Source organism: Bombus impatiens, unplaced genomic scaffold (assembly GCF_000188095.3).
Source record: "Bombus impatiens unplaced genomic scaffold, BIMP_2.2 scf_1117, whole genome shotgun sequence".
Lineage (NCBI taxonomy): Eukaryota > Metazoa > Arthropoda > Insecta > Hymenoptera > Apidae > Bombus > Bombus impatiens.
Genome location: NT_177536.1, coordinates 212,133 through 236,011, shown reverse-complemented (window position 1 = coordinate 236,011; position 23,879 = coordinate 212,133). Strand labels below are relative to the sequence as shown.

Here is a 23,879-nt window from a genome sequence, read left to right as displayed (position 1 = left end):
TCAATATCATGAAATAATATGTTAAATAAATGAATTAGACATAAATACATTTTTATTGGTATTCATACATGTTACAAGCTAATTAATTATGCATGTAAAATTTAGAAATTATACATATAAATATTAAATTATTATATGTGTGTTTCTTCCATATCAACACAAATTACCAATCTGTACATCACAAACGCTTCTCGCAAATAAAGATACCATCGTACAACTATTACTAAGCACTAAATCTAATTGAACAGGTTCAACCATACCACTACAATATCGAAAAGAATGGAAACGAATTTCCTCCCTAATCTATGCATCTACAAATCCAGGAACTTCACAAGAAAGCCGCAACGAAGCAATCGAGAACGTTCTACAGTAACCGCGTTAACAAACCCCAATGAAATAATTCGTGGCTACCGGCTCGGACGGATCGTACGATCTATGTATTCGGAAACGAAAGCGTTTAAAGCAGCGAAAGGTAAATTAACCGGCGGCGTCGATGTCGGTCTACCAAGTTACCAGCGCGGAAATACAACGTGTATTCGGCAGTGGAAAACGTGGCCGTTCCTGACTCACGATTTGCACATACTGGCTGCTTGCAAAGCGCGAAAGCCGAACGCTCGAGTAGAAATACCGGGAATAGTTGTCACGGTCAGATTTACAGCGTATTTTCTACGATTATAGTAGACACATGGTATGCCCTTGGACAATTCCGACTCATGGAATTATTCCTCCTCAGATGGTTGTTTCGTTTCTTTTTCTTGAACTACACTAGCTCCATTGCCTTGTATTTGCATACACATTTCCGAACAGTGCACGTTCACGTTTGTCATTCCGTATCGCAAGTTGACCACGATCTTCATGCACCGTGCGTGATATTAATTCCCTGTGCTCGTGTCGAGGAAATCTGGGTAAGTCTCGTGCTCAGACCTCGAAACGCTTTCACGAGCTTGTTGGGTGCCGTTCGCGCGCTCGAAGAGGCGCCAGCTCTTCCATGTTACGCCATTGTCGAGAACTTGAGTTAAAAGCGTCTGGCAGTTTAGTACGCGTGGATATTTCTTAAATTCATGTTTGTGGTAATTAGGGTAGCTGAGGATAATTTGCAAATCAAAATATCGCTATAGCATTAGGTTGAGTAATAAATTCATTCCAGACCTTTTTTTTAAAGCATGCATTGAGTTTTATTACTCTTATATACGTAGAATTTATCTATATACAGAGTGTTCTAGTACTGATGGTACAAATGAGATGATTTTATAATACATGAAAAAATATAGAATAAATTCTTTTCACTCGAGGCTTCGTTAAAAATAATTGCTGCTTCGGAGGAAAGAATTTCTTTATAACATTTTCCGGATCTTTCAAAGTAGGAAAGTTAACAGAAATCCTCAATTTAGATGAAATACCTGGCATCCTTGATATTTCGTAAGAGTCTAGAACTTAAGGGGTCGCATTCCAGGACAGTAAATTGCTTGCTAAATATTGGAGATTAAATATTTCCAGGTCAGTAAATTAATATTCCTTACTCGTATTAATATGTTAATCTATATGCTCAGTATGTCCTTTTCATTAAATTCCCTGTGATTGACATGTTCAGAATGCGCCAAAGCTGGAACGTCTCGTGTTTGTAACTGTCTCTGAATACTTAGTGTCTATCCGTAGCATATAGATGACCCGAGACTTCGTAAAAGCATCTTGGAAAGTCAATTTCGAGTATTCGTAGATCTGTTCGAAAGTTCGCTGCTTGAACACTTTCACTGGATCCTTCTATACAATTCGAGACATTGCTCGATTGCCATGTACTATTTGTAAATATGCTTTACTGCCTTCAACTACGAATAGTTCAAGTTAGCAAATTTTCGTTTCTCAATAATTTAATAATGATTCTAATTTAAAGGGCATCGTGCTCTTTCGCCCTCTACTTATTGCTCTCGAAATATTGATAATACGTGAAAAATGAACGATATAGACGCCGAGGAATTTAATACTCGTTGCGCAGACAGTGGAACGCGTTCATTAAATGATCAGGTTTATGACGTGTCCTGTCTGTCGCGCATTCACTGATGCGCATTTTTTCCATCAGAACGCGGTGTAATCAGAACCCTGACCACTCTTGGAAATTACAGACACATCGCTCCACGATGTCATCGTTGATTTCTAATTATCGGTTTTTATATTGGATATATTAATATTAATACCGGGTAATTGGCACCGCATCATAATTGTCACGTCAAATCATTTTTATCAGGCTCATCGACTAATAAAGGAGAAACTAGAAAACACGAAATTTAAGAAACGAATCTGACAGTCCGGAGCTACGAGTTATAAATTACTGGTATTAATAATTTCCCCTATAGATATAACAGCAACATGTTTAATAATGAAACGAAAATGTATAAATTATACAGATCAGTTAGTTAGTCATCCTCTTCAAGAAAAATGATAGAAAGCAATTTATGTGATAGACACTTATCTACCCATGTCACTTATCAATTTACTGCTATTATCAATTAATAGAAAATTATATAAGAGGTCACAGATAGGTTAATTAATGAAAATCTCAGTTAAAACAATCAATATCTTTCACCCAACCTACAAAACCAACAATCCATTGTAATCCACCTACCATAACATCATTCTACCCCCATTTTTCAACCCTTAGTTTTTCTCAAAAGAACGAGTTTCCGAAGAACCCTCCATTAAACGAGTTGTCTCGATCAAAGAAAGGACTCTTAACAGTCTGAAAAGCGCCCGATCAAAGATAAAACGAGATGGTCTAAAAAGCTCATTCCAACGGCAAATAAAGTTGAAACCGCTGAAAAATTGATGCAGTCTCGAGCATTGGCAATCGATGGTTTAGTAAACAAGCCAATTTGAATTTATCCTTGAATCCTGTGTGCGCGAGCCAAGGTACTTCGTGTTTCGTTCAAGATATCTTAGGCAAAATCTGGGAACGAGTTTGTGCCGCATGGTGGTTGTTGTAAAACCTGAAAAGCATAACCTTTTGAAAAGAGGGTGGGGTGTGTGAAAGAGACTGAAAGGGGTGGAGAAAGAGAGAGAGAAAGAGAAAGAGAGAGAGAGAGAGAGTGAAAGAGAAAGAAGGCGGATACTCCGCTCCATACTGGCGAAAGTTACTCGCCGGAAAATATACAGCGGCGCTTTTAGGAAGTTCGGATTATCGGAAAAGCGGGTTCGAAGCGCGAGTTACCGCCAAGGCGGATCCTCGTGAAAACTCAGTCGCGAAGTTGCTTCCTGGGTCTCGATTCGGCCATTGCAGAGAGCCGGCCGGCTGTAATAGTCGTTTTCCACGTAAAAGCCCAGCCTTCCCCATAGAAAAGCTATAGCCGGAGCTAAATACGCGCCAGGCCCGCGCACCCTTGCTAACTTTCGAAACATCAGCGGCACAGTTGCCGAGCGTAGAACCGCGGCTCTAAACTTCTTTAACTTCCGATCGATATTACCGGACCAAACCTTTTTCTAGTTGCTCGTGAAACTTATACACTTGCGCGTTTACGAAACATCTTGTTGCGTACTGTGTTGTGCGAAAGTCTTGCAACATCTGTTGCGTTTTATTATCACGATTCTTCAGGGTTTATAAGTAAATATTATTTTTTAAGATTTTTGCCGTAGCAAATTTTATCGTTATATATTTGGAAGAATGAAAAGGCATAAAGAAATTTTTACACAACGCACCACACAGCAACATCAAAAGTAATAATTTTTATGAGTATCCAAATTCATTATATCAATATTTTGTATTAAAATGGTAGGCGAAAACAGACACATTTATATAACCATATTTTGAATAGATAGTCAGACGAATTTTTAATATTGCAGAAGAAGAACCAAATGTTATTCGAAATACCCAATAAATATTTAGTGTAACGAATTGTACCTAATGGGAAAGGAGTTAGCGTTATTTGGAATTTGGAGTAGTGAATGTGATATGTTGAAAAAGAAGGATCAAATGTTATTTGCAATACTCAATAGACATTTGATGTAATGAATTGTTCCTATTGAAACAAAAGGGTAAAATGTTATTTGGAATACACAACGGATACTTTGAATTTTACATATGGAAAATTGAAAAGTCCTATAAACGGCACCATGTTGCAAAGTATTATCATGTTTTACGAACAAATTGCGTTGCAGAATATCTCGACCTCATGAGAAAAATTTAGATAGCAATGTTATCTAATCGATACAAATCGAGGAACAATGATAGATGACACTGTGCTTATTTGCACATAAAGAAGTAGCTGAACCTCAAAAGTGAGTTCTGAGATGATCAATGATAGAAATGGTTGAAACGGAAGATAATAGTAACGACGGGAATTTTTTGCGATTTTTCCATTTTTCATAGTTTTATCTTTGTTCCGGCGAAGTCAAAATTCCGTCTTTGGGAGCAACTTAAAGAGAAGATTCTTGCGAAATAGTTGACCTTATATCGCGAAGTAAATAGTTGGATGTGAACCACGAGAGGCTTTATTAACTTCTGCGTTTTCGTGTCCTCGACATTAAATCTTGAGTAGTTTCAGAGTCTCCAGTCACTTTAAAAAAATATTTAATGCATAATGATTTTACAATTGAATTACGAAGTTTCAATTTTTTCAATGTAATTCCAGTTTGAAAATGTTTCAGAAGTAGAAATGGTAAACGATTTAAATGCCAGAAATAAAAATTTCAATGGTAGGAACTTTCCTATTAATTTTGACATTGGAAAAATAAATCTATAGGATTAATTAAAGTTATCCGATATCTACATATAGGTAATCTTATTCATAGCTTCTTATTATTCATTTATGTTTTGTCTTTTTTAATCTTAATTTACTTGACATTTGACATCATAATTCTGTCTTGTGACAGTCTTAAAATCTAAAATAAATTCTAATTTCTATCATCTCTATATTTCTATCATCTATTTTCAGATACACATCAAATTTGAAATATATACCTCTTTTTCGCTAAAATCTCATTTTCCATTCTCTTTTTTTTTGCACTTACATCGTTTGACTATTTTAGCTTCTCGTTTGAGGATGCAGATCCTGGATATAATAAATAATAGAGAGGATACATTGCAGTACGAAGAGTGTTCCATCGAGTCAAACTGGAATGATATCTACTATTAAGCTTCTTGCTCGGGAAATCAAAGAATGCAGAAAAATCGACGGTCGTGATCGTCGTCATCAGCGTTTCTGTAACGGAGAAAACGAAACTCGCGCAAAGATATGACTAAAAGTATCACCAACATGAAGATAGGACGTTGCTACATGTATGACCATGATATTTTATAGCATCTCATGGTCGCAATAATGGCGTCCATAGAACATCCGTGATAGTTTCAATTTATAGGTAACGTTATCGATATTTCATCGGGACGGATTGCAATCTAACATTCCAATGGAATCTAAAGTGAAAATTGATAATTGAAGGGCGCGGCCGGTTTCCAGACCGTTACGTTCTGTTAAAATTAATTGCCGCGATCGATTTGAGTTTGGCAGAGGACGATTCCAAGAAGACGAACCTCGATTAAAATGTATAATATTTATCGTTCGAGGTTAAACCATTAGTCATTCAGTTTTCGTCGTTTATTTACTTATTTAACGTGGTAATGAGATATCATTGATTATTACTTGTTTCTATAGTAATTGTACCGTTACACATTTAACGTTAGTAATACCAATTAAATCATCTTCATCCATTAAAAAGAAACTAGTACATGTATCTACATTTTTAGTGTAAAAATTACAAAATAGAATGTTATTTCCATTAAAAACTAATCATTAAATTACAGATAAACCTTTGTTTACTTGTAAATTTGAAAGCGTTTTTAAATATCAAGATAATTGTGAATCATCTATATTTAGATATGAATATCTAATAGATACAAAAATTACAGACGAATGTCTGTACCTATTAAATAATTTAGAAATGTACCAGTTAACGATAAATGTTAAGAATGATATATTAAAGGAATATCTATGAACATAATTTTCTCCAAGAAATACGCTCTTCGGAATATTTGTATAATAAATGTATTTCTCTCAAGAAAACTAGAAATATTATTCGAGTTATATTTTGAAGAAATCTATCCGCCTATTGTCGTAACATAACGATGTATGAATTGATTATTATCATATCTAATTCTAAATCAACTCTTATTAATCATTCATATCAAACAAATCTCAAACCTAATTCATTGTCAGCAAAAAGTTCACTAATAAATCTTTTAGAATGTAGAGTCTAAACTAAATCTTGCCACAAACTCTTGGAACAGTTGTACCGCATAAGATACGGCCGAAGAACTAGAATTACAAGTTTCCGTTTTATTAAATCGAAACATCTTCCATTCAGATTCTATAACCTTGCCAGCAACCGACTAATTTATCAATCGCGATAAAGTCGGGTGTGCTCTCATTTGCATGGTGCATCGTCGTGTTCGTCCTCGCACGGTCCATTACACCTTTGAAAGTTTGAATCGCGTCAGAAAACTCGTACATGCAAACTAGTTCATGGAATCCGGTATTACTGGGAACGGAGTAAAGTATTTCCTAGTGAGACGACGGATCGTCGTTCGAGGTTCGCGATTCTGGCTAATAAGCGACTACTGTGTTTCAGGCATACGTTGATTTGGTGAAAGCCTGGGGCTGGAAGAGCTTTACCATCATCTACGAGAATAACGAAGGGTTGGTGCGGTTGCAGGAGCTCCTGAAGGCACACGGACCCAATGAATTCCCTATTACGGTCAGACAGCTGAGCGAGGGTTCCGAATACCGGTGAGTTTCCTGACTTTAGTCGCTTTAGGCGAAAGAAACTCAAAAAGCAACGGTCGATCAAGGAGATGTTGTGTTGTGCGATAAATGTTCGACGTTTCCTCTCTTGCAAATTTTTTGGAGCTGAAAATGGTAGACCATGTTTGAACAGAATGAATACGAGGTGGTTAGAAAGAAAGAAAGTTTTATCTTAAAGTTAGATCTTCGAGTTAGGATTGGATGAAAGAAATATGTATAGAGTTATGATTGTAATAATTGGTGTTAACAATTACGCAATTTTTATGTAAATAATTACAGAAACAAGTAGAAATTTGTTTTATTTATTACGTATTATACTGAGTAATTTACTTTGGATATTTTATTGTGGATTTATATTTATATATTTATATTGGATTTTCCAATTTTCCTAGTTAAACTCAAGGAGCATAATCTATAAATAGAAATGGAAATGAAAAATGCGACTATGTCCGGCATGTTTTTTTACCTCTGTTAGAAATATTTAGAGGACGAAGGTAATAATTTCGAATGCTACTTTATTTTTACAACGCTGAATAGTGCAACTCAAGGGACCATGAATATTCTTGATCCCCTAATTTTCTAATTATACCAGCTCGTAATGTATCAATTTCAAATTCATTCTAAATCCCTGAAACCCAGTTTCTCAAACAAATTCTCACAAAGTCCTTAACCGCAGTGCATGTTCCAATTAGCATACGGTTATAAATCAAGACTTCCGTTCTAAATCTAAATCTTGCTTGAAATCTAGCAATTTCCATCGCGTTAAAATTTGCTGTTTCTTCTTAGCGTCTGAATCCTTCTTAACCCACGAATTACTTTCCTATTTGAATATGGTTTTAGAAAAGAAGGAGACGAGATGTCAGCGCTTACAGGAATTAGATTATTTGTTAATACGAAGATTTAACGTTGGACAACTGCGAGCAGTATATTCAAACGTTCGAAGCCAGCTACTTAAGTATAAACGGATTTCGAAGAAAGCTCACGTCGTAAAATTAAGCTTCGGTTAAATCTCGTTACAATAGCACAATAATAAAATTGTTTGTTTTAAGGCGATAAATATGTATTATCGACTACATCTAGTTCCTTACAGTTCCGTTATCGTCAATTGGTCGTTTCAAAGCGCGATAAACGACAAATGGAATGGCGTACTCTGTTCGTGAATTTAATCGAATTAACGCTCGAGTTTGATTGCATTCTCGATATGGCTCATGGATGCACGTGTCGGACTCTAATTTCGTTGCCGTCTCGATGAAGTGCTTTGAAATTGTAGTATGACTATTTACGAGATTTATCGATTTCTGGTTTCTCCTAAATCTATCGAAGTTTTTTTCAAAAATAATTTTAGCGGGTTCTATTGAGGAGCTTCTAAAGGGATTGTAAATCTATTGTGCATTATCAAAAAGATGCAATAGAATTTTGAAATTTATATAGTTGTAGATAGTCATCAGTAGTAAGTCACAGAACGTTCGTTTCTAAACACGAATTGTAATGAAATCTTAGAAATTCAATCTTCTTTATACACGCGATTGATAAATATCTATTTTATTTTATAACTAAATGTGTTGTAATTTATGCTTTTTCTAAGTATACTGAAGAGTAGTAGTGTATATGTGGGTATTGTCTATCGATTCTGCATATTACATGATGATGGCAACTAAATTTATTTTGCTGATTTGAAAAATTATCCGAGTGCGAATGCACACAGGATCGTACAGAATGATTGATGACTACGGTTTATTAATGTCTATAATATACTATCTAATTCTCTATCTCTGTATCCTGTAGTCTGCATTATCGTAGATTATAATATTTTGAAAAATCTCGACTTCTAATAATGCGTTACTTCCCAAAATTAAATATAAGAAACAATAATTCGAAGAATGATGTATTCGATGAACTCTTCGATGTGTTTTTAACGTATGAAAAAAAAGATATGTCATCGCTGATTAGACGACGGTCATTTCTGTCACCGACAAGCTATCCCGTCAACCAAGTTCCTTGAAATATGATTTTATCTATTATTCACGCGATAAAGTTCTGAGAAGTGCCATTACGTTACCCAGTTCCACGTAAGATTGTCGTTAAGTTTAAAAGTCGGATTTCACGCGACTCCGACATCTTCGCTTCAAATTAGTTGGGCGAAGAATATTCGCGAGAAGCTCCGTCGTGGTGAATTCGGCGATAAATCCAACAGCGGCCAGGCGATCCATCAAGATCACACGTAAAATACAGTCAATCTATCAAACGTCATGCAACATAACTGACTCTGCAAATACACATTCCAACATGCTGTATCGTACCACGTTCCAATTTTCATTTCGGTAGTTGTACCAATAATAAATGTAACATCAGTATTGATATTATTATTATGTACACATATATAATCATATAATACTTGTAATCGTATATCTATACATTATACGATTGAATAATAGAACATTTACTTTCATTTGCTGACTAATGAGTCTTTGGGATTAATCTGAATTTTCATTTTATTTTGTTAACACATAATTAGTACAATCTATCCCTCTAATAGATTAGTTCACATTCTATGAAAAAGAAACAGTAATGTTTACAACGTTTCCTTAAAACACCGACCAGAACCTACCTCAAATTAAAACTACCAGAAATAAAAAATTCTTCACTTCTCGATTCCTAAACTACATCACGATGATCAACTCATACTCGCGTACGCTGATTCATATTAACATACTCTTCTATCTATTTAATAAATTATTGGAAGCTGTAATCGTAAGTAAGAAATAAATCAACCTCTACAAAGTATCTTTAAAACGCCTGTCCGCTAATTGGAATTAATCCTGATATGCCATTAAATCACGAGAAGCCATCAGAATCAAGAATTCCTCCTTCCACAGTTTCCAAACCACATTGCGCTGTAGTGATCAGCTCGCAGCCAGTGTTCGAAACTACGAAGCATAATCGTAAACCTGGAGACACGCGTCCTGTTGAAAATTCAGCGGTCCCGATGATCGACGTTGTCGTTGCATTAGCATGACGGCGTGCAACAGCAGTTGCGTCGCGATCGATACTCGTACCACTCGCAGAGAATACACCATTACGAATTAAACTCCTCACCTCCTCTCTCTCTCATATACACATGCATTCTCTATTGGCAATCCACAGACCACAATGATCTTCTTACTCCTCTATGGTATGGGTGACGTATCGATCGCAGCCTAGAAAGTGTGTCAACTGCGCTTCACACGGCGAATAGGGCAAATCTTCATCTCCTTGCCCGCCATTCTGTCACCGATACGAGCTTGCACACTTCTTAAGAACCGGGCACACCTATGGCTCTTATACGCGCCGACTGTCTCGCGTTCTAAGCGCAAAAGAAGGAGCCACCAGAAGCGTTGCATTATTCATAAAACCACGGGCGGCGTTGGCTTATTGCGCCACAGAGACCAGAACGATAGGGATTTGAATAAATTCTGTTAGATGCCACGTATCTATTTCACCGGAAAATTCATCGCTCCCTGCGTGGGTCTCCACGCTGTCGCTAATATCGAATGCATTGTGGGGAAATTGTTTGGCCGACGTAGGGTCAATGGTGACCTTTGTATGGGGTCCTGTGGGATACTCGACCATCTCTATGCATGGTTTCGACTTTCTGTGGATATACGATCGGTTTGTACGGCCGTCCTTTGGTTGCAATTATTCCTTCCTCTAGGGGAGGATGGAATAATTTGTGCGAGGTAGAATATATTATATAAATATTGCTATTTGAATAGAAATTGGCCCTTGGATTTTCGTCGCAGATTTTTTTCGTCAGAGATTTTTATTAATTCGAATTAACAGTATATTTGGAAATACGTGTAACATAGAACGAAGAGAGGCGCCTGTAGGTATCTATAGAAATTGGAAAGTTAATATAAAGATTGGAATTTCAGCCTGAAACATGATACGATATGATGAAAAGCGTGTCAGAAATTTTTGTAAGAGTATCACTGTGAAGGCGATAGGATTTTATCGAGCGTGTCAAGAGTGTTTAGAATAGGATGATAGATGTACGAAGTAGATAAGTACATACCTACATATACCTGGTCTAGAATGTTATAGGTATGAAGAAAGGATATTTAAACTGAAAATAAGTGATATAGATTATCGTATGACAAAAGAATAAGATTATTATTACAAAGATTTTAGATAGAAATGGTTAAGTGTCTCATAGAAATGATCGTATGAAATGAAAGAAGATATATACGTGGAAAATTTTGACAAAATATCTTTGTCGTATAAAACAAAAGTTATGATATAATCAAATTGCTATTACTCCATTATTATTTTCATTATTAATCTACAGATATTATTAATCATTATTTATGTGAAAAGCTGTTTGCAAATACATATTTCTACGATACAATGGTGCATTGTTTACTATAGAAAGTTCAATACAGGTTTCTTGTATGACGTAATAACGAAAGAGATTCTCTTGTCAGTATGTTTTCAGGTATTAGACTAGGGTGCATTCACATGTTTGATAATATATTATATAAGCCCCGCTCAATTATTTTCATATTATCGAATGGCATTACCTTTTCTCCTTTTATTACCTTCACCTTGTCCACCAATAGTCTATTGCACAAGGCATTGTCTTAAATGCCTCGTTAAAACTTCAGCAACGATTTGCATGGAAGTTTTGATACTTCACAATGGGCCAATAGATTCGATAAGAAAATATAAGATTCTTTTCTTTTCAGCTTCTTTTTTCATTCGTTTTCGTCGTGAAAACAACTTTGTAAATTAGGTAGTTGGACCCTTTTGTGGGATATTTTACGATCGACTTTCATGAGATCGTAAGAGAAAGATTATCTTTTTACTGAATGGGAAAAACGTTCGGAAAATATGATACTTCCAAGTAGGAGCCGTTTGTATTGTTAAACTTGGGTCAGATTCAATGAAAGTATAATAAATTTCTTGATGTATGAGTTATATAGAAATCCGCCGGATCATGGAAGTTACGTTTTACTTCTACAACTCTCGGGCGAGGGCTTCTTCAAATCTCCATTTTTATTTCCGTAAAAGGATCTACTCAAATTTTTCATGTCTCTTAGAAGAAAATAATAGTCTTGGCATATAAAATAGTAGTCTATCGTCATTTTTAACTTATAATTATTATATTATTACATAGATAGCGCCGTTTACGGTAAAATCTAATTTATTTGCTATTCTATCCTTTGAAAAGATCATAAACACTTCTGGGATACTTATCAAAGTCTCCATACTCCACATTATACAAAAATTCATCACGTCAAATGTATTCAATGCCATTCTTAATATAAATAAAAATTCGAAAGGGAGAAATATAAAGGCAGATCAATTCATTTATGATCTATATATATTTTACATTTCCTGAATAAAAGTTGTCACATCAACATTTCTACAAAGCATAATTAATTAAGAGCAATGTTATTCGCACAGCGTAAGATCGAATCAGAGAGATAACAAGTTACTCTTTCCCAATAAAAGGAAAACACAGAAAGCAAAGAGCACGCTGTGTCCAAAGCTAGTGAACAAGCGTCACGCAGATTTAGAATAATGGAGACACGTGTGAATTCGCGGTCGTCGATCGTGCGAGAAAATAGCGCAGCTCGCGTGGAAACGGTAGTTCTGGAAACGGTTGCGGTTTCAAGGTGAATAGACAATCGAAAGTGCTCGAGTAACGCGACGCTGCTGGCATTCGGGCCGCAATTGCTTCGTCGTTGAATCGACAACGTCGTCCATCAAATCGGAGCGTCCTGACCAGACTGGATGTAGACGTGGATACTCCTGATGGGTATTTTACTGGGGCTGCGACGAAAGCTCGTAGCCGACAAACGGGCTCGGTGGAAAGCTTGACTCTGGAAATGGCTCCTGTGGGAGGTGATCGAAGCAGCTCTCCCTGATTGTCGATCTGTTTCCTTCAAATGGATCATTCAACATTGTGAACGATCGAATGACGGTAAGCTAAGGCTTTTGGCCTAATTTTCGCAGAATGGTGAATTGATTTTCACGCTGACGGCTCTGATCGTGAAATATTTTTTCGTTATTTGATTTCATACTTTAGACACTTCATTCGACAGTCTACTTTTCTACGTGAAAATTTGTTGTTGCACTTGAGAATTGGTCAATAACGTATCTGCACATACGTAGCTACTAGGAATTTCTAGGTCACTGGATCGAAATTATAGTTTACGGTTGGCTGAGTTATCGTATTTTCATCGGTCGTGTTACTATATTATTTATTTTAATTGACCTTTCATCGATTGCATTTCTACTTTATTTATTTTAAAAATCGTTCAACTTTACATCTGTGAAATGTTAGAGCAATATGCTTCATGGAGCATCAATTTGTCACGAGCAATTAATCAACAGCATCCAACAGTAGTAACGCGACACTCGAGCAAATCAAATCACCGATTCCAATCTAGTGTTCTCCATTCCAATGTAGCGTATGTATGTTCCATTCGTCTGTGATTTTCCTAAAAAGCATCCATCGGCTCTGATCAGATCGTGTCGCGATCGTAATGGAAGTAAAATAAGAGCTCTGAGAGGGTAGTACGGGTCTGGTGGTAAATCCAATTCGTTGGTGCCTTTGCCGGCGGAAGATACGGATGCGCACTTCTAAAAGAAAAAACTTTACCGAGGAGTGCCTTCATTTTGGTCGGTGGATGAGCGTAATTGACGCTGGAAAACCTGGTCCTGGCTGGAAGAAAAAGAGGAGCAAAAAGATAAAAAAGAAAGAGAAAAAATAAAAAAGGGAAAAATAAAAGGGAACGAAGGTATCTCGGGTTGGATACTCATCAGAAACGTGTTCCCTTTGATCAATCAAACCACCGTATCGTTTCTACAAACGTGATGTAACATCTGCAGTGGTCCAGTCAAAATACGGCGTTCGACTTCCCTCGACCAGTGGCCATTTTCCTCATTTCCAAATTTAGGAAAAAGTTGCTCGAGATACGTCGTTTGAAGTCTCTGCTCTCAGTTTATCGTGCTTGCCGTATACCTGGGTTCGGTCAAGTCGAAACGAAATCGAACGTTTCTTCTTCATCGTTTCTTCCCTCTATCGAAACATTTCAATTACTTATACCGTTTCAGTTAAGGTCTGCGTCTTCGTTCCCTTCGTTCCTCTCCATTAATGATCTTCTATCCCTTTTGCAACCGTTAAACCGTGAAAGCCCGGCGTTGATTTTGTTTTCGCTCTCTATACATTGGTTTAAGGAATTATTGAAAGTGGACTAGAATGGTTTCCTTTAGAACGGAACAGATTTTTGAAAAATTTGAACGATAGATATTAAACGATCGTATGCCTAATTATACAGCGTAATTGTATTGATAGATTGATTAGATATTAATATTAGATGAATTGTTCTTCTGTTTTTGATATTGATATGACCTTGTGTATTTTGTTTATTTGAATCGTTTTTGGCAGTGCGTTACTGGGCTATTAAGACATTGATAATAGTAAAATTCAAGAAGCTAATACGTTTCTAATAACATACAACACTGAAGCGTTCGTGAGATCTAAAAAAACTTAAACCCTAACTCTCCATCCAATACTTTCATCTGTCGAGATCCTTACGAATACTGTTCACTTCAATCACTCTTTAGCAGAACATTTTATAAATTTGTAAAAATCATTTGTAATTCTACAAACTATAGAAATCTGTAACTTTTGTCCATTTCCATATCTATAACACTTTCTATAAGTTACTCTTAACAAAAGATAAAATCAAGTTGTAATACTTTTACGTAATAATAGAATTAGGAAGCACATACGTACGCAACATATATAAAGTACAAAGTACGCACAATATATTTCTGTGATAAATGTGTTAAGATAGAACATCGCTGGGATAGCTGCACGATGCCATAACAGGAAATCGATAGAAGATCGGAACAGGAAAGGGACATTCGTTGTGAAAATCCAAACTGATATCGGAACGTCGATTTCGATTATGGTATCGGACATGTGGTCTCCTGAAGTCACAAATGATGGTTCTCCGTGGTACTTTACGATCGCGATAAGTTCTCAGTAATTTCTCCCCACGGTAATAAAAGTCCCATCGAAGAAAGCAAAAGTATTTATGCCGTTGTGTAGACGTATCTTGGAAAGGCGTGGACGCACGTTCGAATTCTCCTGACAGAGGAATGCAACTTGGGAGTTTCGAACGTCCTTTGGTTTCATCTCGCAAACTTTAGCAATATGTCTTTTTATCAAGCTCCAGGGAAGTATCGAACAGAGAAGATTTACTAATATCGCGGTATATCGCTTTTCCGAAGTTGCGACGAAGGAAAACGAAGTTACGATAAAGGAGTCGCGATTAACTCTTTAAACTGCTTGAATCGATACGAGGATGTGTAATTTTTATTGAATTATATTGGTTAAGAATTGTATTATACTGTAAGATTGTATATACGCTCTATTATATCTTGTATCTATGATATAAAAGAAGAAAATTATAATTAGCACAATGTTAGGATTAACATAGAATAACGTTTCTTAATTACAATGTTTACTCGAGAAATGTTGACATAAGTATGATCTTACATTATTGCAATTAAAGAGCATGTTACAATATCGATTACGAAGTCAATTTAATTTATTTTATATTATTTTATAAAAATAGAGCAGAATGGTTTTTATTCACTTCACTCTAAAGAAAATAATTCACACCGTAGAAACCGACAAGTACGATATTGAATATTTAGTAATTTTGAAATATTTGAATTGGTTTTAGAAACAAGGTTTATCTCTCGCTATTGAATTCAAATGAATTATAATATACCATAAAAATTGGAAAATTACTCTGTGCAACGTTTTGAAGGCTGATGAGAGTTCCTTTTCCTTGGTCACAAGCTAAAAGGACGACGTTTCGTGCATCTGCATGTTATGAATAGGTATGAAGCGGTCGAGTGGCGCGGAAGCCGGATCTAAATCTTTTTTATGGAAATTGCGACTTAGATCTAGGGAATAGTGGAGCGTGAAAAAGTTCCAAGCTCCGCCGGAATTCCGATACGAGCAGCGTGTTACGTGTACGTGTATGAGAAAAAGGAAAAACGGGGGAAAATCAAAGAGTGAGACACGACGATAAAAACGGAAAGCTTAATCGACCTCATTGTTACGCTCGAGTTAACGAATATATTCGAAGCCGTTCCTTTCTCATTTTTCCGATGAACGAATCACCACGATTCACTTGCAAGCCCTTTTAATTTAATAATTGCTGATTCGAGCAATTATGCAAGTTACCATCGTTTATATTTCATTTACATATTTAATCACTTAGTAATTTTCTAAAAATTATTAAAATTCACGCAGTTCCGATTTCCATCGATTTCGATTTTCATTAGAATTAAAAAGTTGTACAATTGCGAAAATTGTATTAATCAAGTTAACATATTTGAGCGTTTGGAATTTTAACTTGGGTATTAATTTTAAACTGTACTATTTTTCCGAGTTTTTGAATTTAAGAGACTTCTAACCCTGAGATAGGAAATTTTCAATTTCTTTTGTTTCTGGCGGTTGCAGAATTGAATTCTAGGAACGTTAATACCACAGCTTTGAGGTTTCAACGACTCTCTGGCCCGAGGTTCTAGGTTCCCGATTTCTTTCGTTTCCCACCGACTAGTGACTGTAGATTTAAATTCTAAGACCATTAACACCTGAGCTTTCGAAATTCAACGACTTTTTAACTCGGTCTTACAACTTTCCGATTCCCTTTGCTTCTAATGGCTGTAGGATTGAATTGTGGTAGCATTAATACCAAGGTCTCCAGGTTTTAACGATCCTCTGACTTGAGCTTGCAGGTTTTCGATTTCTTTTACTGGCAGTAGATTTCAATTCTCAGAAAATTCATATATCAGCCTCCGAATTTTGAATGATATTTTAATTTAGGTAAGCCGATTTGCGCGTAAAGATAAAAGAATTACAATTCTAATAATATCAATATTGTACTTTGTAAAATTAATCTGAGTTTTAATTAGTAAGTTATTACACCAGAAGGCTTTCTTCCACGACCCATTCCTACTTCAACTACTCTTCAGTAAAATTTCTTCTCCCCAAAGGAAAACGATACTCGGACAAACAGCAAAAAAAGAAAACGAAGGAAAATAAAAAGGCGCGCGTGAAAACGTGATTTCAATCGAGTTGGTGTATTTTCACTATCCATCCACAGTTTAGCCTCGATGTACTTTTATCTGACCCAGTTTGCGCAACAATATAACTGTCTTCTTGTCTTGTTCCGCTCCTCCATCCCTCGGCCTTTAGTCGTTTTCTCAGAGGGAGGCGCGTCTACTCCGCCAAGAGCAAAACAAAGGAGGCGATTAAACGGAACAGCGAATCCGTCAGAGGGTTCTCGACTTCCATCCCACTTGGTGTTACTGCCTCCCCTTTATTTGTATTAGTTATCCCATTCTTCGACGGTATTGTTATGGGACAAGCCCGAATGTCCCCTCACGGCGAGTAATTTTGTCGCAAGCTGCCATTCCCTTGATGTTACCACCTATAGGGGTGAAATTTATTCGGAATTTTGAAGACTATAATCTACATTGCGTACTTCCAGTTATTCTTCAAGGGATTGGAATAATATCTACGAATGTAATATCTGTGTTTGGATTATGCTTCGCGGTGAAAATCCACGGTTGTTACCCTCCGTTTTCGAGAAAATGTAATTATTCATGTATGTATATATGTATATAGTATACATATATGGAGATTTTCGGTTGCGTTTCAGGGACGTTCAATTTGGAAAAGGAATAGGATTAAGATGGGAACGAATATACAGGTGATGTAGTTTTATGAAAAAGGATTTGGAGTTAGTAAATAGAATTTCGAATGTTTCGCTGTTTTGAATTCGATTTATTTCGTTTTTTTTACTTTTGATAGATATGGTAATTTAATGTTAGTATCGATATTAATACAATTCGAGATTAATTCGATATTTTTCTGGTGTGATTCCAATTTATTAGATTGTCCCAAAAGTTTCTTTCCTTTTATAAGGAAATAGTAAACAACATGTTTTGTTTTATATTATTTTATTGAATTATGTATGATCCAGTTTGTTCTATTGGAATAAAATGAAAGAAACTTTTGGGACAAGCTAATATTTTTCTTCGTTTATTTCTGATATTGTTATCGTTAAAGTATAACGACTTTTATTTCTGGTAGATTTGGTAATTTAATCTTGGTACCAGTATTGTTAAAATTCAACATTAATTTGGTAATTTATTTCAAATTTGCGTTATCATAAAAGTTTCGTAAAAAATATTAATAAAATGAAAACCTCGTGTTAAAATTTGTTATAAAGCATGAATGGCTTCTAACGAGAACTACATTCTCTCATGTCTCTATTTCCACGTGAAAAAAACATCAGTGTCTGCTGTCCCTTTTTTTCAATTTTACACATCGACGAGAAGCCGCATCGACGTTGAAGTGTTACAGGCTGTCGATCCTCGATTCCGATTTCCCTTTCTTGCTCCATGAAAAAAAAGGGAAGAAACAAGGGAGTTGAAACGAGAAACGGGCGGTGAATTAAGAGCAAAATGCCTGAAAGCTGTATCATCGACGGTCGTTTCATCGAGAAACCGATTTTTCGTCGATACGCGTGTCGAGAACGAGGCGTTCGCCTCGTTGGCTTCACGGCTCGCTGCACCTACAGCGTTTTACGTATAGAATCGTCAATCGTGAAACAATGTAGACTCGAAACGAGTTGGCTTTAATCAGGTTGAGATTGAAATTAGCGAGAATAGGTTCGGTGAAGGAGCCTCGTCATTTGGATAATTAAATTTCATTTTGATGAATTAGTCGTTCGAAATAGAGAAAAGTCTCCTTACGAGGTTTCCATCGTGAGTCTCTTCCGAACTCTCATCGAGAGGAAAACAATGGCAACGTGTCTGAAGAGACTTTCAATCTCGCGCTGCCGAAGTTTCGAGTTAATTATCTCGCGGCAAACAAGCCGTCGGATGTGCTTCCTTTCTTCACGAAGAGTTGAATAACAGCGACGATGAGTCCTGTCGACTGCAATCGGGAAGATGGAAGATTAAGAGTAATATTGACTGTGTCTAACCTACTTTTCTAACGAGCTGTACCTTACTTTCGATCTATACCTACCTATGATTCAGATATTCTCCCTTCAAACCGCACCACGTATATCTACAAATTTCGAGATCCACCATAACGTCATCAGTTCTATGTATCACGTGTCCATGCCACAAATCTCAAGTCCGAATTGCCTTCTATAAATCAATTACCATGAGCGTTTCAACGTCTCGGAACTGTTGCCACGAACATTGTGCATCCTTCGACAAACGAACGCTCGATTGATCACGGGAGAGATCTGTTTCATCGAGCAAACCACGAGGTCTGTGCTGAAAATCGCAGTCACCTATCACGACCTCGTCATTCACAGTGAATTTTGGCCCAGCCACAGTTCAATACCGGTCAACTGTACTGGTTAGTTTACGTGAGGGAAACTCGCCGCTGTCTCAACAAGCTGTCCAATATGAGATGACAAAGCGGTGAAGCAGCGCGCAATGTTTAAAACGTTGGAAAACAGTTGCCTGACCAAGGAGCAATCACAAGTTTGATTCTGTATTACCTATTTTTAGGAAGGATACGTAATTTTCTATCAGATATCATTTATTTATTTATTTTTTTTTTTTGTTTTTAGCTTTAGCTTTCTAAGTCCTTAAGGATTCTTAAGTAGAATATTATTTATCTATAAAAATTATTTACACACGCAAATAGGATATCCTGTAGTTACATAGTCATCTGAAGGAGTACCATTTAGCGTTCACATTTCATCCTTTTGTATAAGATGACCATCAAAGTGAATTTATATCATCTTATATGTCGAATTTGTAGAAGAAGGTGTATAGTTAAGCTGTTTTGCAATAAAAAGGTTACAAAACTTTGACAGCGTTTATAAATATATGCACTCAAATATGGTCAATTTTGAAATTCATGTAATTTGCTTTTTCAAGTGAAATGATATGGATTAGTATGAATTGATTAAAATTTCTCTGCTATCTTATAGCTCTGGTTAGTCGTCTAATTCTTTTAAAAATCAACCGCTACCTTTTCTAACCTTCCCGTAACATAATTTTAAAATTCGCGGTCATTGCGTAAACTATACAAGATGTCTCATAATAGAGTAATTTTTGCCTGAGTAACTGAAATAAACCTTTTCACAATCAGACAATCGTGTTAACGCACAGCGCAACGCAAGGGGCACGATGGTGAGGTACAAGGAGCGAACGACTCCTTGTTCGCCTTGCGGACCATTTCTCATTTCAGTGCGTGGGAATGCCGTTATAGACTCCTGGAAGGATAGGAGCATGCGATGGTGAATACGACGTCGAGACGGCAGCTAGAAGAATTCATTCGACGTGGGTAACGGATGGGGCGAGAAAGTTTGTGCGGCAATAACTCATCGTTCACACCTTATTTACCTAGACCTCTTGCCAGCGGAGCCGATCGTTCTCCGTCCCTACGCCTCGTCGGGTCTCGCTGGATTCAATTTTAACAGGCGCCACCGTTGAAAAGGAAAGTCGATGCCGCGTGCTATCAAGCATGGCGGTTGAGGATACATCCAACGTGTTAAGAAAAGAGGGGGAAGGGAGAAAATATACAGGAAATAAATGGTGTTGCAGTCCGTTGATTTCGTTTTCGAGTACAACGACGAACACGTGAACACGTTATTTATACCGGGGGAAAATCGAGTTCCTTTCTGGATGAAAAGCACGACATGACAGCGACGACGAAAGGTCTATATTTTTGTATACGTCGTTTGCCCAACATTAAGAATTGATGCTTACTCAACGAAGCTTCGAAGAATACTTTGATAGCAATAATGTGGAAGTTTCCTATTTTTCACACTGTATTATATGTTTATGAATAATGTATTCTAAATTACATGTTATAAAAGACGTTTTCGGGAATGGTTGTTCTCGTTGACAGATTTCACAATTCTTTTTCTACTTTTTCTTACAAGGACTTTTCCTATCTGTAAGAGGTTTCACCCTCGTTTTTTGCTCGATTCTTTGGCTCAATCATTTCGCACTATCCCGGCGATACGGTTCGACCTCGTTGACCTAACGGAGAACTATGGATTGGAAAGATGGCGTGAAAATTAATAATTGAAGAAGCCACCGACTCGTGCACCATAATTTTCATCGGATAGGTAACATAGATCAAATTGCACGGTGGAACGGGGTTACCCGATAAAGCAGCTGTCGCCGACAGATAGACTCTTCAGACTCAATGACTCGCCCCTCCTCTCATCTAATTCTCATTTCTTCCCTGTCCAACGAGGGGATTCTGTTTTCATTCTGCGACGTATAGTCGTCTTAATTTATATGGGGTCTTCCACGTTGCTTTTCACGTTGGTGGGCCATCTCTCGAGCCAAGGCAGACCGCGAACTTCTAAGATTCTGGCCGTATCGATTACGAGGGCAATTTCTTTTTAACGAGCTCTCGATAGCATCTCGAAAGAGTGCGATCCAGGGGCGACGAGGAGTGGAAAGACGCTGATTTAGCGCAAAGATTTAGAGAGAAACGATTCTTCGAACCCCTTCCCACCTGGCTATATGGCCTGTAATCTCCTATCGGCTGGTAATCTCGATCAACATCTTTGGATTTTCGCCGGAAGCGGTAGAGACGCGATAGAATTTTTCATCGAGGCTGCCCGTTATCCACCGGTTCGTTCGATTAATTAGAAAACTTTTCTTTCGCTGATCCGCTCGACACTTTTTGCCTCGAGAACTTTAAATTACCATCCAACAGTCATCTCGACGTTCCGCATCTCCTAGACTTGTAGCTACATATTTTAATTTGTTGCGTGTATTTTGGTAAAAAATTTTCATAATTAGTTTGTTGATTCGTTAATGATTATTTCGGAAGAAAATTTTTTCAAATATTTCCGTCATGAAAGAAGATATAATCTAACGAGTATAGCAATAAACAATGCTTTTATTAAACACTCGTAACATTCATTTTTCTTGCATTGCTATTACTGAATTATGTTATTGTAAGCAGTGTTTATCCATACTACCTATATTTAATATTCTGTTTATTCGAAACATAACACCAAAGAACAAACGAACTTATTACGCAATTTCGTACGTTTAATGAAGGAAAACAACGAGCGTATAAGGTGAACGTGGACACGTGAATAAATTAATCTTTATCTTGAATACGATGAGAAAAGATGATAGTAAAACATAAATGTTTGTTAGACATTTGATATTACGGATTCTAAAAGCGAAGGAATTATTCTATACGATTCTTTCTTGTTTTATTTCACAACAACTTAACGCGAGACATTTTGATGATAGAGCTTCTAACGATCTCGCTCATGATTTATGCATGAGAACGTTGTTTTCATTCATACTGCTGGATTTTTCATCGTAAATGTCATTTAGAATCTAAGCGATTCAATATATATTTATTATGAACTTTGCAAGAATGAAGTAAAAGCTATTTCGAAATTACGCGATTCTTGACGACAAATGGTTAAAGCGTGCCTGAAAAATGTTGCAAGGTCGGTAACAGGGCAGAAGATACGTTTAAGCGTCTGTATTCATGGGATTTCATTCTCTTGGAAATGTTCAACTACAAAGTTGAAGCTTTTCCCTGCTCTTAACAACAAACACTAAACCGAGAGTAGACACGTCTGACTGCAAAAATGCGAATAATTATCAACCTACATAACTCTTTCGTTTCCAGAGAGACAAAAACAGGGTTGATATACGAACCAGCAGTTTCCTTCCTCCAAGTATCTCTGCTAATGAGATAGTTTTTTAACTAGTCTTCTAACTAGTCTTTTCGACTGCACTCGACATTTTCTGTCATAGCTGTATTCCTTTGTAATTCACGCCTGTTTAGTTATATAATACCTTCTAAAAGTGAACCTTCCAAAGTATTTTATTTGGAAGATAGCATTTGTCAAACGTTTAAAGAGTGGGCGAATATTGTTGAAAAAAGAATTGGATATTCGAGTCTAATTTTACAAATGTTGCCTCAACGAATCGTTCTTATTTCTATTAATATAATAAATATTTCGATTTAATCAAGTATGAAATAATTTATATTATATAACTACCTTATAATATTATATTAGAAATTGTAATCATGTTCTCAATTCATAACAAAATTGTAAAATTGTTCCTAATGTGTTATTTTAATTTTCCATAGACAAACATTATTGTATTCTGTAGAGGGAAAGTTGTTTATGTTTACACCTAATGTTTTTACTTTCTTAAGGTTTCTAAAAAGGTTTCGAAAAACTTCTGGAAGCGTCAAACTTCGTCCTCACACTGTTCCTCGCTTCAAACCCTAGGATAACTATACATTCTTCTTTCGCGCCCTACTTTCAAACACTTGCTCCTTCCGCGTACTTTCAACGTTCAAAACTCCGTCACTCGCAATAAACATTCACACGGAATTCCTATTCCGACATAATTTAGCTCCCAGGATTCCCAGGATTCCAGTTGTACTTGGGAAATATAGGATAGAATAGAGTGCCACCCATTTAAGTAACAACACGTGCCACAACTTTGTAAACCGTCGCCTGGAACATCGGGTATTCCCTTCGAAGGGGCCCAAGAAGACGTCAGCCGCTATAATAAATCGTTGTTGCGCGGGATGCAATGCGCGTAACATCAGCGTTGAGAGGCAAGGATGCACCGGAAGTGGCGCATGACGATGCATCACCTCGGCGACCCATGTACGCGTTCTGCGTCGACTCGCAAATACCTGAAGATTCAGTCGAATCGGTCGTTTGTCTTTGCTACTAGAATTTCAAGTTTCCTACGTAAAAATGTCGCGAAGACACCACTTTACATGTTCTTTCAAACATTCACGCGTCTAATAAGAAACCAGTATGCAAAAGAGCAAGGAAGTATGTTGCACTGTCGTTACAGGGCAATTCTTCGTAATATCCACTCGTCGATCTCGTATTACTTTATCCGACAGCCGAAATTTGAAGCTTCCAGGGGGCTTTTTTATACGATATATGTGTTCGAGCGGAAATGATGCGAGAACCAAGAGATCTTTCAGTGAAAGACGGTGTTTCTAGCGTCGTTCGAGCTGAACGG

The 23,879-nt window shown here is 36.9% G+C and overlaps 1 protein-coding gene across 5 annotated transcripts in view; it reads left to right on the top strand.

Annotated features, from left to right (window-relative positions):
- The window catches only part of LOC100749773 (glutamate receptor ionotropic, kainate 2), a 292,766-nt gene that overhangs the window by 187,172 nt on the left and 81,715 nt on the right, over positions 1-23,879 (top strand). For all 5 annotated transcript variants that reach the window (XM_033323710.1, XM_024371152.2, XM_033323708.1 and 2 more), the window contains exon 5: positions 6,613-6,770. In XM_033323710.1, the coding sequence (XP_033179601.1) occupies positions 6,613-6,770 (158 nt within the window). The remainder of the gene's footprint in view (positions 1-6,612; positions 6,771-23,879) is intronic.